At 35.4% G+C, this 14,031-nt stretch overlaps 2 protein-coding genes across 2 annotated transcripts in view; both read right to left on the bottom strand.

Moving 5' to 3' along the window:
* Positions 1-409: 409 nt before the first annotated feature.
* LOC107083171 (heterogeneous nuclear ribonucleoprotein A0-like) lies at positions 410-1,476 on the bottom strand. Its single transcript, XM_015372171.1, has 4 exons — positions 1,363-1,476; positions 1,182-1,277; positions 947-1,081; positions 410-858 (listed from the first exon to the last, which is right to left on the bottom strand). Exons 1-4 carry the CDS (start codon positions 1,444-1,446, stop codon positions 715-717), a joined length of 459 nt encoding a protein of 152 aa, XP_015227657.1. The 5' UTR covers positions 1,447-1,476; the 3' UTR covers positions 410-714.
* A 2,088-nt stretch (positions 1,477-3,564) lies between these two features.
* The window catches only part of LOC107083158 (transmembrane channel-like protein 6), a 13,141-nt gene continuing 2,674 nt past the window's right edge, over positions 3,565-14,031 (bottom strand). Inside the window, exons 6-20 of the mRNA XM_015372158.1 lie at positions 13,247-13,334; positions 12,908-13,165; positions 12,654-12,826; positions 12,428-12,572; positions 9,689-9,832; positions 9,068-9,222; positions 8,364-8,454; positions 8,108-8,205; positions 7,936-8,031; positions 7,775-7,850; positions 7,544-7,677; positions 5,906-6,082; positions 5,739-5,817; positions 3,945-4,026; positions 3,565-3,824 (exon numbers count right to left, since the gene is read on the bottom strand). Of these exons, the coding sequence (XP_015227644.1) occupies positions 3,946-4,026; positions 5,739-5,817; positions 5,906-6,082; positions 7,544-7,677; positions 7,775-7,850; positions 7,936-8,031; positions 8,108-8,205; positions 8,364-8,454; positions 9,068-9,222; positions 9,689-9,832; positions 12,428-12,572; positions 12,654-12,826; positions 12,908-13,165; positions 13,247-13,334 (1,795 nt within the window). The 3' untranslated portion in view covers positions 3,565-3,824; position 3,945. The remainder of the gene's footprint in view (positions 3,825-3,944; positions 4,027-5,738; positions 5,818-5,905; positions 6,083-7,543; positions 7,678-7,774; positions 7,851-7,935; positions 8,032-8,107; positions 8,206-8,363; positions 8,455-9,067; positions 9,223-9,688; positions 9,833-12,427; positions 12,573-12,653; positions 12,827-12,907; positions 13,166-13,246; positions 13,335-14,031) is intronic.

Raw genomic sequence — 14,031 nt, 5'->3', positions numbered from 1 at the left:
ATGTGAAAGGGATAAGGCAGGTCAAAAATAAGTTGGCAAAAAATTCAATTTATGAGAACATTATTTTCACCACATTTTCAAGCAGCCAAATTTTGTTCTGTGAAATTAATTTCCCTGTTAATCCATGAAGTAACTGATTGTTTTAAAGCTAACTATTTTAGTTTTAACTTTTTAAATGGAATAAATTTTATTCCATAAGTAGACTTTGCTTTGGTGGCTAAATTACATATAAAAATCAATGCTTTACCTTGAATTGGCATATTTATTCACATGACCAGTTTTAGCAGTTCCTCCAATTTCGCTATCCATTTGACGACATATAAAAAAATAAAAATAAAAAAAACACACACACCAATAATTTTAATCATTCCAAAATCTATATTTGAAGTTGCTGTTATTTTTTACAGTATGTTACAAATTTGTTTGATGTAATCATGCAGTTAGTGTACAAGCTTGGCTTCTCCAATTTGCATAAACATACAGTGTATACTGTTTATCTGCCCTTGATAATACATTTGGGCAATACATTTTTCAAAAACCTACATTGGCAAACTAAGCCCAAAACATGAGAAACTTTTGTGAATATTCTACATACATTTCAGGAACTGATAGCAGATTAAATGAAGTTTTGATGTATGACGTTCCTTCATAGAGGACATAAAACAACTCAAAGACCCAAAGTTCCTTAAATCTTCTCAAACTCAAGGACCTATCTCAGAGCTTGTTTCCTTGTTCATCATCATCATCATCCTCTAACCACTGTGGATCTTCCAGTATGTAGCCCAAACCCATTGAACGCCTAGGTCGAGGTTTTTTAATTTCCGCAGGGATGGCCTCATTTTCAGACTCGTCATCCATCTGCAAAACATATTTCTTTGTCAGCTAACATGATAGTAAATGGGAAACGCACACCTTTGCAATTTTGTGTAAGATAGATTCCACTCACTTTTGGACTTACGACCCGCTTAATCGTACAGTCAGTACCCCCAATATAGTGAGGACTCGCCAAAAATGCATCGTCTGCTTCTTCTGCTGTAGAAAACCTCACAAAAGCAATCCTACACTTTGAAGACGTTATGATCTTGGATCAAGACAAAAAACACAAATGTTATAGATTTACTTTTGTAAATAAATCACATTATTAAAGTAAAGGTATTTGCAAAATGTGGGTTTGAAACTACCTTGCACATTGTGATATTTCCCCAGTCTTTAAAATAGGCGTATAAATATCTTTCATTAATACAGGGGTGCAGCTCTGTGATGAACAAGCCGTGATCCTATTAAATGAAAAAAAAAAACATTAAACTTAGAGATTACTTTAGTTAGTATTGAATAGCTAAATGAAGCATAAAAAAACATTACCAAAACATAGCATTTGGAAAAAGCATCCATATGTTTCTTTGGGAGGATGATAAATCTTCTTTTATTTGCAGTCTCAGAGGCCATCTTCCAGATGTGGATGTGAGACAATCGAGATCCGTGAAGAAAATGTGTGTGCAAGCATTAGACAAATCCTTCTTATAAATACAGGAGGGGTGGAGCTAGAGTTTAAAGGAAAGCGGCAGGTTCCTCTTGCTTCTACTTTTGTTTTAATCTCATGTTCAGAGAAGAAAAATGTGTTTAAAAAACATCAAAACCTGTTTAGCAGGCTGGAAATTTTCATCAAGGGCTTCAAGCACTGTAGTTGTTTAGTAGGAAGTGATAAACACCATATTTTTAAGCAAGGCACCTGATGATGGTAAACAGAAACAAGTAGGTTAAGTTGATAGGATGACAGGGTTAGGATCTGAAAAAAAAAAAAAAAGAAGAAGATTTAACCATTTTTGAAGGGTATGTTAGATGAAATCATACACTGCTTTTCTGCAAATGTCATGTGAATATGAGTGACAATATATAAAACAGTAATAAAAGTAATGAAACATTTAATTTTATAATTTATGAAGCCCACATCATAGGTTTTCCATAGCAAAATTCCTATGTTTCCCCTAGTCTGAAACAAACAAAGGGATTTTTTTGATTAATCTTCTTAAAAAAAAAAAAAAAATCCCTTTTAGTCCAGATTCCTGGCTTCTTTTTTCTTTTATATGCAACAGGTTTTCTCAAAGATCAAGCCTCTCATAGAAGCTTAATTTGGTGTCTTATAAACCACCTTTGCATTTTTTTAGCCATATGTTTTGGATCTTTGTCCCACTTTTTAAGACCCCTTTTCAACTTTCTGATGCCATATCTTTTTTTTTTTTTTTTCTTTTTTAAGTTTTTGTTATTTCACACTTTCCATGACTTTAATCCCTCTAAACAAGTTTTCAAAGCCTTTTAAAGTAGCTAGAGGTCCATTACATCACATCTTCCACTGTCCCGAAAATAAACATGACACTTTTATTACATATTTATCTTTTCTTTTACACCAGAAAGCGACATTATCACAGTTAAACTCTGTATTTAGACAACTATACAGAACAGCAAAGGGCCTTTATTCTGACATGTTTCCAAAAACTGGTTGGATGAATTCAATGACCCCAAGATATCACTCTTTACTAGAGTTTTAATGCATGGTTATTGTTCCAACTGTATAAAAAGAAAAATGTGGGACTTGTACGCTGCTATTTCATAACTTATCAAAATAACTTAAACAGCCTCTTTAATCTGGCTTTGCTTTTTGTAGATCGCTCAAGATTATCCATTATTTGTGAAATTAGAAATCGATCGCTTATGTAAAATGTCCACACAATTTGATGGTTACCAATGATATTTAACAGCTGCAATATCTTAAGATACCATCATAGGTTGAACTATAGAAAAGAAAAAACATGAAGTATAACTATTTTATAAATGTCAATGTTTTATGAGCAATCATTCCAAATGGTAAAATGATTAAAGGCAGGAGAGAAAAGTGTGCCAGGACTCTCTCCCAATGACTGTTGGTAACAGTTTTTTTTTCCTTCCAAATTTAGCACCACTTTCTGCCCCCGAACGACATCCGCATATGAAAAATTAGTTGCCAACTGTTTCAGTCTAACGCATCTGATGACTTTCAATTTTAGCTAGTTTCTAACTCTTTGATGGTTTATTTACTTTCCAACAAACTAAAAGGGAAAGGATATCTAATTAATTAGGGGAGCAATTAAAAACAACATAAGGCAAAAAAAAAAAAAAAAACGATTATACGTTGAAGTTAATCTTTGAGGAATTGTTGGGATAACCGTACAAACTGATACTTTTTTTTTTTTTTAAAGATAAATGTATTATTTAATCACAACCTCGACACACACCCAGAAAAATAGTGTTCCTGTACTCTTTAAATAAAAATTGTTAAAATTAAGATTTATTCTAGATTTCTGGTTTATGCCCATACCTGAATCGATGAAATATAGAATTGTATTGTTGTTAGGACACTGACCCTACAAAATATTAAATAAAATCTCAGTCATAGTCACTGGAATATTTTTAGAAGGCCTCTAATTTCACACCTAAGAATAATAATCTGGCTTTTTCCATCGATTCTTGATAAATGTTCTTTTAAAAAAAAATGAATCAGAAACACATTCACTCGATTTTATTTTTGCATTTCCATTACATGTATAAACTCAACATAAAGGTAAAAAATGTGTTGTACCTAAAACACAAAGTTTATTTTACAATTACATGCAGAAGTCAGCCTATTTCACCATTTCATTTTAGAAATCCAGAAGTATATCAGAACTTCACAAATGTCTTTGCTACTTATTTTTCAATTCTTTGCTTTGACATTCATAAGTCTCTATGTCACATGCATCTTAAGAATGACAACACCGTTAAACAGTAGGGCAACAGGGAAATATCTTTCTCTGAAAAGAAAAGAAAAAAAAACATGTTTATTATGCAGTACTTGAATATTTAAGAGATTTGCTCACGTAATTAAACAAGGAAATGGATCAAGACAAAGAAAGAGAAAGAATATGGACTACCTCATGTCTGACAGGAATCCTGATTATTTTTTTCACGCAAATATTGTAGTTGGCTGATGAGGAACTTTTTGTCTTTACCTTCCTGATTACAAAGAAAACACACACAAAAATAAAATCATTTTACAGGCATCTTGCATGTTTTCCCCCTGACTAATAAGCACATATTCCATATGTATTTTTAATAAGGATAGTACCTTTCAGACACACAGGTACAGATTTGCTCAGAAATTAACAAACTTTTCCATTCAACTTTTGTAAAAGTAAGTCTGACCAGCATACAGCAATATGAGGATATACTGAAATAAGCTTGAGGAATATAATAAACTTAATTTGAATTGGAACAAGCAAGCACAGTAAGTTTAGAAATACTTTAAGTAATCAAATACTAATAAGAAGCTTTGAGAAGCAGCATTTGGCATTTTTGTGAATGCTGTCCAAACCTGTATTTGTCTGACAATGAAAATATGAATGCAGAAACCATTGCCTACAGCACCCATGCAATTATATACCAACAAAAAAATAAGCTAAAAAACGCATATAGATTTTAAAGTGAACATATTTCTGATGTGGGAGGAAACCTTTTAAAAACTGATGGATGATCTTACTTCAATCTTATCAAACACTAGACTTATGAAGCATAGTGCTGTGGCTACGGCAGATAAGGCAACAATGCCAATTGGGAATTTGTTGGTACTGTACACAAAAGCCGAACGCATTTGTGTACCAACTATTTTCCTTCATGGTCTATCAGCATTCCTTCACAGTTACTCACCTTAGTAAGTTCTACACTAAGGAGTTTGAGGTGTTAAGAGTCTCCAGATTGATGTTTTACCTAAAGCTGAAAGCACATCATTGGATTAATTCAGGCAGATGGGGTGTCCTAAATGTTCCAGATGTTCGTTTTATTTTGCAGGGTTTTTAAAAAAGTTTTTTTGAAGCATTTGAACTTCTCTATGTTTTGTCACATTACAACCACATTCTGCGATGCATTTTATTTAAACGTGACAGGCCATGCAAGAAGAGCATTTACCCAAAAGGCCCATGGTGACTGTTAGTTTGCCCTTCCACATGTCTGGTCTGTATCAGGGAGTGGCAAAGAGAAATCAATGCCTTAAAAAAGGGTGTAAAATAGCTCCTTTGTTTGGGGCTTATATAGCCATTTCAACACAACCTTTCTGCTGTCAAATTTGGTATTGACAGTATCATGCATTGGGTATGTTCTATAGCACACATTGTGATGGAGCTTAATGCAGAAAAATGCCAGAAATTACCAAATGCTTATAGTGGGGCAGAGGTTCACTTTCCAGTCACAACAACTTAAACCTTCATTTAGAGCTTTGGAAGCATATTTATTTATCAGAATTGACCAAAAAAAGTTTAGACCAAAAGCCAACTTACAGCTTGAGATATACATTTCAAAGCTGATAAAGGGAAACCTCACTTTAAAATGTTTTTACAACTAAGGTTTGTTCAAAGTGGGAATTAGATTAATGCTAATGTACGACACACTTTTTAGACTTATGTATCCTTTTCCTTCCACTAGGACCAGTTCTTGCTGATCTATGTAAAATTCCAGTTAATGATGTGGTTCTGACATAAAAAAAAAATAATAAAAAAAAAACAGTGATTATACAGGTACTTCTTAAACATTTGCAGAATACATTTTAAAATTCCCATATCAGGGTATTACACTTTTTACGAGTGCACCAGAGTCATGCTTTTATTATGCTAATGCTCTCTAGAAAAGTTAGAAGGGCTTGCATACCTTTAAGACCAAAGTAAGATTTCACTTACATTTTCAATCTGCTTTTCAAGCCTTCTAATGATTTTCCTTTGGCCATCCACTACCTGCGCATGGAAATATATCACCAATCTGAAGATGGAGAAAAGAACAACAACAAATAACAATATTAAACATCAGATAAATATAATCCAGTTTAGTCTTAATCATAAGAACTTACAGAAAGATACCAGTTGGCAGAAACAAGAAGATTGGGTTATCTAAAAAAGTGTTGTATGCTCTAATCAGCCATGCTAGAATCTGGTGAGAGTCCTTCATCTTCTTGGCCCACAGCCTCCCGGACTCAAACATGCTGGTTAGGTTTCTGAAAGGGCCACATCCTGGTGAAGGTTTGATCCTGTAAATGAAGGCAGTTCTTTGGATTAAGGTCAAGACACGCACTTTCCAATATAAACCTTAAGAGATTACACCACGAAATAGGTTTAAGAGTCATTTTTGTTTGCCCTCCATTAGTATTTTAAACATTGATTTTTTAAAACAAAAAGCAACTCAAACATTTGACCCTATATATATATATATATATATATATCTCATCAAGAGAATGCCAAGACTGTGCAAAGCAGTAATCAAAGCAAAAGGTGGCTACCTGAAGAACCTAGAGTGTATAATTCCAGATGTGTTAATTCATTGTTTTGGTGCCTTTAGTGTGACTCTATAATTTTCATAGTCATGAAAATAAAGAAAACTCTTTGAATGAGAAGGTGTTGCCAAATGTTTGGTCTGCATTATCAGATGTATAAGATGTAATTACCATAACTATGTAATAAATACATGTATATTATCAATTTAGCACTTTTGAGACATTTGTATTATTAAGCTCCATTAACACATTAACTTTATAGTGATGGAGTTGTATGTTATCTTACATGATTTATAGACTTAATTGACTTCATACTGACTATGCAAGTTGATGTGCCCATTTTTATTATAAGTTAAAGTAATCTACTTATGCTAAAAGGTAAAAGGTAGGCCAAAAGTTTATTCAACTATTGTCCAGGTAGGCAATAAAAAGTTCTACTGGATTCACTTTGTATTAGTCTTTTTCCTGCTTCACAAAGGTAGGCAGCAGCTTGACAAAGCCATGATGGCAATTATTTTACATCCAAGTAGTATGCAGTTCTTCATATATACATACATGAATTTCGAACATATTGAATCAGTATGGGCCGATACTGCACAGCCAGGTATCGGCATCGGGGCCAAAACATGGCATCATCGCAACACTAGTATGTGGGACACATTTAAAAATGGGATACTGGTCCTTGAGGAATTTTTAATTTTGAGACCACTGTTCTTGTAAGCATGTGTGGCATACAGCAGCTAAATTATGTGGCCATTCGTTGTGTTACACCCACGTAAATTCCAGCAGTCCAAGCTATGTCGGTATACCCTTACTATAAGGGAAGTGAGTTGACGTAGCCAGCTTTTTGCAAACCTCCAATGGCAACAAATTCTAAACTTTAAATAATTGTAGTTTAGTCACTCTACAAGCCTTTCTTATATTTGGGGACCTTCATTTATCATCTGTTTATCTGGACATCTGGACATCTAAGCAACAGATTGATGCTCAACAGGTATCGTCAAGTGCTAGTTAGTTATAAATTAAATGAGCTACAGGCCACATTGCTAGTATGCATGTGTGTTAAGCTACATGCAGAGAATCTTTGTATTGTAAATGGAAAAACAGCCTTAAGTTTATTTTCAAGAAATGATCCCTACGTGTCTCTCAGCTTTGATGCCATACTTACATTTAAACTTACTTGAAGCAGTACATTTAAGAAGGAAACACGGCACTTACATCCAGATTGTGTAACCGACAGAAACTGCAGCACCAACAAATGAAGGGAAGCAGAGCAGCGTAATAAACAGTGTTGTCATCTGAGTGGCTCTCCAAGGCTTTTTGGATGCCTGACAATTATGCATTAGACTGCTCTATGGAGACAAAAAGAAAACGAAAGGAGAAGGAATGTTTGTAATCCTGTTTCTACCAGCTTTAAGGAAACGGTTGGATGAGGCATGCATTGCCAACCTTTTTCATATAAAACAGTAAAAACAGCTTTGCGATTTGGACCGCAGGAAGAAGAGGAGCAAACAGCACTCCGAGCCTGGAAACAGCAAAGGGAAAATGTATTATTAAAAAAGGTATTTCTCTTAATAGCTCATCAATTATAAAGATCCCCCCCCAATCACCAAGTAAGAGTTTGTCCGTATATGAGTTCCAACACATTACGCGCAATGTCAAACACTGGCTTTCTGTTCTTCTTTAACATTTTCTTGGAGTAAAGCCTGGAGAGAAGACAACACAATTTGAGCTGAAAATCATTTCCTCCAGGTAGAAACATCAACATGCAGGTTATATTACCTCCATAGAAACTCCCCTAGAAAAGTATAAAGCACTGTGAAGAGGAAGTCCATCAACAGCAGACGGTAAAGTTCCTGCCCCACAAAATTCTCCCAACACTATCACACAGAGACAAAGTTTAATAAAATCCAAGCATATGTTTTTGATTTACATGTGACGGATAGTGAAGAAACATAATTATTCTTTTGTTACAAGATAATTTGAGTAGTTTCACATTTCAATTGACAAAAAGTGACTGTATGGGGAAGTGTATAACCTCCAGAGCTTGATGGTCTTGTTTCACAGCAATTTTACCAAACCATTGGTAACACAGCACTCCAATAATGCTGATCTTCAGAAGCAGGTTCCTATGAAGTCAAGATATGAAACCAACATTTTTACATAAGACTTCCACCTGCAAGACAAAAATAAGGTGGGTCCCCCCCCCCCCTTCTCAGCCACCATGTTGCATTATATATACCGTACTAGAAATATTGTGTTTTTATTAGATTTTAAGTTATCATATAAGCAAAGAAATTTGCTAAACAATTCTTGCCAAATTTTTTTTTTACTTTGTCATCCTATATTCAAGGGTTCTTGACCCTGGTCCTCAGGACCCACTGTCCTTAATGTTTTAGATATGTCTACTCAAGAACACCTGATTCAAATGATTGCATTTCCTCCTTGACAGCCTTCAAATGCTACAAAAGCCTGTTATTTACCTTTTCATTCAGGTTATCTGTGTGGAGGCAGGGAAACACCTAAACCATTTAGGACAGTGGGCCCTGAGGACCAGGGTTGAGAAACCCTGCTATAGTCAATGTATCCTGTAATGATTGTATGAATAGGATCGCCCCCTTCAGGTTTGTTGCTGTCTTACAACTGAGGATGAAAAATCAAAAGGCATGTACTCCAAATTAAACCTTGTATAACTGTAATGAGATAGCGTTCACATAGGTGAGAATACTAGCACCATCTCACCTGAAGATGGAGACATACACACGTGTGATGGGAGAGTTGTGCTTCTCGAACCAACAGCATAAATTAAAGATGCCAGGCAGCAACAGGTTGATGCCAGACACCACTGCAGACGTCAACAATAGTTTAAGAGTCACATACTCTGAACTGATGGTGTTCTGCAATCAAATGAGAAGGATTTAAAAATATGGGATGAGTTCAAGACAATAAAAGATGCATTTAAAACAAAACATTAATGGTGTTTTCAGTCCTTCTTTTTGTCTACTTTAAATTGTCTTGCTGCTGAAATGTGCTTTATAAATAAACTTGCCCTACCGTGCCTTACTTAAACTGATAAACTGGTAAACTGAAACAGTGCGAAGGTTTCTTAGAGGAACTTTGAAAAGAAGGACCTATACGTTAATCAAATCTACACAGAACAACGACTCGGTTTTGAAAGCCGTAAAAACGTGGCACCCTGTATGAAGAATAAATATAATTGTGTACTTCCGTAAAATGTTCATGGGAGAAAAGAAAAGCGGAACTAAATTATTGTAACAGGAAGTGTGTTTTTGTACGCCTCAGTGGCGATGTGAATTAATGTTCCTATGCATGGAGCCCGTCACATCTACAGATTTTACAAACCTTGGATAAGAAGTAGACACCACAGGCGCTGAGGAAGATGCTGGCCAGACAAATGAGCCATGCTATGAAATGGACTATAAGGTTGCAGAACCGCTGCATGGGGCTCCTTTCATCTTCTCCACTGGTCAGCTCAGATAGTTGCTCCTGTTAGAGAAGTTGTCATTTTAAAGTGGAGCAAATGACCAATGGCTGTATATTAACCACTGACATCTGTCTATAAGTTTATTTCAACTGTATACAAATAAACTTAGCATGAAGTTCAGTCATAGAGAAAATAGGTGCAGCCTTCCTGTGTTGATAGGATTCAAAAGGCAAGAAAAAAAAAAATACTAGCCCATAAGTAAAGGTGGTTCACCATGAATGGAAGACATCAGCAATGCAAATATCAAAGAAGCCACTTCTTGTACTACAATATGATTCTGGAAACAATTATTCAGGGTCCTTTGCAAAAAAATGAAAATTTATGGAAAGATTAATCAGCTGCCAGTTAAATAGGATGAGATTGACAAAAGTAATAAAGATAAATGTGAAAATAACATTAATATTGAATTGTGGTTCAACAGAAACTATTAACATTGAGCAACACTCAATCACTGCATTTGGCTTTTTTCTGAAATGTTCAGTCATATTTCAGCATCTGTTGATGGTTTGTTGGTGAAATATTCATGAGCAAAGTGCTCTAATGTGTCTGGGACAGTTTTGTTTGTTTTTAGAACCACAATTTAAAATCAATATTTTTAATTCGCTAAATCATAATTTAGTCAACATTTTCATATTTTTTTAGTTTCCTGTCATTTCAATTATTGTTGTGAATTTAGCCTTTTCTTTAATAGGATTTTGTTTTAACACAATTATATGTTTTCATCTCCTTACATATAAAACTTTTATGATTGTCATTCCAAAGGTGGGTTTGTGTACAAGGGTGAGGAATGAAGTGGGTGCAAATGCAAGGTCAGGAAAAAAAAATAAATAAATATATAAATTGACTAATAGCTGAGCAATCCGCAGCGGTTATGCTGACAAAGAAAAACCTCCAATTCACTAGGTAATTTCACATTTATCATGGATGATATGTCCATATTAAAAGGTATAGAAGGATTTTTGTGAATATTTGAAAACACCCACCCTTTCCACTTTAAAAAAAAGCACATGCACAACCCTGTACCTGCTCCAGAGAGGGAACGCCTATTAAACGTATGCGAGAGCGTGCACAAGCCCATTGCTCCTTGTTAACGCTCTGTTTAAAAGTTGCTGTTTGCATCGCTCATACAAGCTTACTTTCCAATTTTTCCACTATGTCAGACTCGCCATCGGTAAGTGAAAATTGGGACAAGCACATAGGACGGCCTTACGTAAACATATCACCAGAATGATGGACAATTAGGAGGACCACTTATTTTGATGATCCACCCAGAAAAAGAACATCCTCCACTATACCTTTAATTGATTTCCAGAAGCACACATACACTTTAGTGGATTTCTGTTTAAACAAGACATCTTTACAGAAGAGGAGACAACATACCAGCCACCAAGCTAAAGGATCTCGAAATTGGGGATAAGTCTACCGATGCTAAACAGAATTGTTCTAGTTTCCACTCACAGTTTGGAACAACAAAAGCCTTTCAGAAAAACTGGTTCTGAACTTTAAATGGATGAGATTTAAAAAAATTACATAATTAAAAAAAGGAAAAATAAATCTATGCCATATTCTACAAAAAAAAAAATAAAAAAATTCAGCTTTCTGCCTTGCTGGTCAGATATTTGGCCAAATTCCACAAAGCATTATTGAATGATGGAGTCAGTAATTGGCAACAGGCACTGAGCAAGTTTCAAAAACATAGAAAATCTATGTAGAAAAGAGTTACATTTATATTTCCTGGCCAGACAACACTATGGGTTCTCAACAACCCTAAACCTCTGCTCCTAGATCCCTGGTTGGAACAAAGGAAGTAGATGTTCCCATTTTGTAACAAACCATTTGGAACTGATGTGTAGAAGACCATCAGGCAATAAATTATGTACTATAAATAAACTAAAACCCACTATCCCACTGTTAAACATGAAGTTGGTAGAATCATGTTTCAGCTCTGCTTTTCTTGAGCATGGACAAAGAAACTGTCCTGATGGAAAGATAGGCGAGATATACAAAGAAGCACAGAATTATCAACTACTTTTATAGTGGTTTATGAAATGCATCCCCAATAAAATACACCAAAGAGTGGAGTTTTACTGCAGATCAATTAAAAAAGCATTTCTAGGAGTGTGGGTACTTTTAAGACTTTGTTTATGGGAATATGGTTAAATCAAATGAGGCCACCAGCAAAACTCCCACATAAACAGAATGACCCAAATGTTGCAGAAAATCTACAGCAGAAGGTTAAAAGGTGAAAATAATCACATTTCAGACCTCAGCCTGGTTTAAACACTAAACAATGATCGAAAGGTAGGCCAACACTCCTTTACAGAAACTAATGAACAGAAAACGACCACTTCAACTCATTTTTTAAGTTTTTTCTATACGCTCATTAATCTCTGTGCAGTCCCATGAACCTTACTATGAAATCTTTTTAAATATGATAATTTCCGTATTTTTGGGATAAAAAAAAATGTATTAAAAGATCAACAACAAAAAAAAGGGTTTTTTCAAAGGAACACGAAGGATAGCTGTAAGAAAACACCTACTCACTGCAACTATTAACCTGAGAGATTATTCATTTTATAACGAAAATACTTGCGTACTTTGAGCTGAGTGCTGATTTTCTCAGACTGAAGTCTGATAGATGACTTCTTGCTGACTTTAAAGTCCCAAAAGCAAAAAACCTTTTCAGACAGATTTCCGTGGGGTTTGAACACCCGAAAACTTCTCCCAAAGGACTTTGACATACTGTAAGGAGAAATACCATTAGACAAACACAACAGGTGGATAAATATTAAATATGTTAAAATCACTGAATTATTCACGGACCTGTAAACCAGAAGGATGCAGATAATAAAGAAAGAAACCGTGATGGTAAAGAAATAGGCTGTGGGTATACTGTAAGGCACCAGCTGTGTAACTGCATTGCCAGCTGGATGGTTAGTTTCAATTGTGATGTTTGAGTAGTAACCGTAAAACATTAAACTCTCAGAAAGGTAACCCTGTCAAAGACAAAAAGTTCCAGAACAAATTAGAGAAATAAAAAATGTAAACAATGGCCAAAGCTAAAATAAAAACCTCACCGTGCCTGTGAGAAGATTAAGGGCTGCGAAAGAGTGTTGAAGAGAATCATTAGGAGGAGAGTGGATGGCTTGAGGAATGACCAGAAACAAACAGGTGATAATGAACAGGAGCAGATTGATGGACAGGAGGGTTCGCAGAAAAAGGAAATAGGAGAGAACTCCGGTTCCATAACGTCCACTCAGCTTTTTCATGGAAGAGTTCCACAGCTTCAGGTAGCTGAGGAAAGGAAGTCCGTTGAATGTGCAATGGTGCCACATCTTAAAAGAGGCAAATGGAAGCCATGTAAGCAGCTAATATTTAAATAACAATTCAAACCTCTTAGGAGCAGGAATACCCACCCTCGAGATGTATACACACTGGAGATTGTAGCAGGGGAGCTTCTTTCTGATGAGTGATTTCTCAGCTAAATGGCTGAAATAATGTTTCCTTTGGAAAGAACACAGAAATATAAATTAATCCAAATGTTGATTAAAAAAAATTAAGATGAACCCTGACAGTTTCAGATGCAATTTGACAATCCATCAATTACTTTTTAAAACAACATCCCTGTCCTTCCCATTCCAAATCAATACGCTTTACATCACCATGTCACCAGGTGATTATGAACCAATTCAAGCACTGAGGAAATGCTTGGAAGAAATCGATGCCTGGATGTGCCATAATTTTCTTTAACTGAATAAAAACAAAAGTGAAGTAACAATCTTTAGACCAATAGAGGAGAGATCAGAGATTTAAAGTTAGCACACAGCTTCAGTCGCTTCAGGTAGTAACCACTGATCAGGCCCGAAATCTACTGTATGTGTAGTGCTGGATTCAGACTTGAACCTCCAAAAGCATTTAAAGGCAACTACAAGATCGGCTTTCTATCACCTAAAGAACATTTCCAGGATTAAAGGACTAATGTCTCTGTATGATCTAGAAAAACAAATCCATGCGTTTATTTTTAGTCGAATTGATTACTGCAACGGTGTTTTCACAGGTCTGCCTAAAAAGTGGATCAGACAGCTGCAGCTGATCCAGAATGCTGCTGCCCGTGTCTTCACTAAGACTAAGAAAGTAGAGCACATCACCCCAGCTTTAGAGTCCTTACACTGGCTCCCTCTATCTCAGCGAATAGACTTTA

This window comes from Cyprinodon variegatus, unplaced genomic scaffold (assembly GCF_000732505.1).
Source record: "Cyprinodon variegatus isolate N-32 unplaced genomic scaffold, C_variegatus-1.0 Scaffold69, whole genome shotgun sequence".
Classification (NCBI taxonomy): Eukaryota; Metazoa; Chordata; class Actinopteri; order Cyprinodontiformes; family Cyprinodontidae; genus Cyprinodon; species Cyprinodon variegatus.
Note: the sequence above shows the minus strand (reverse complement) of the source record. Positions and strands in the feature narration are given on the sequence as shown.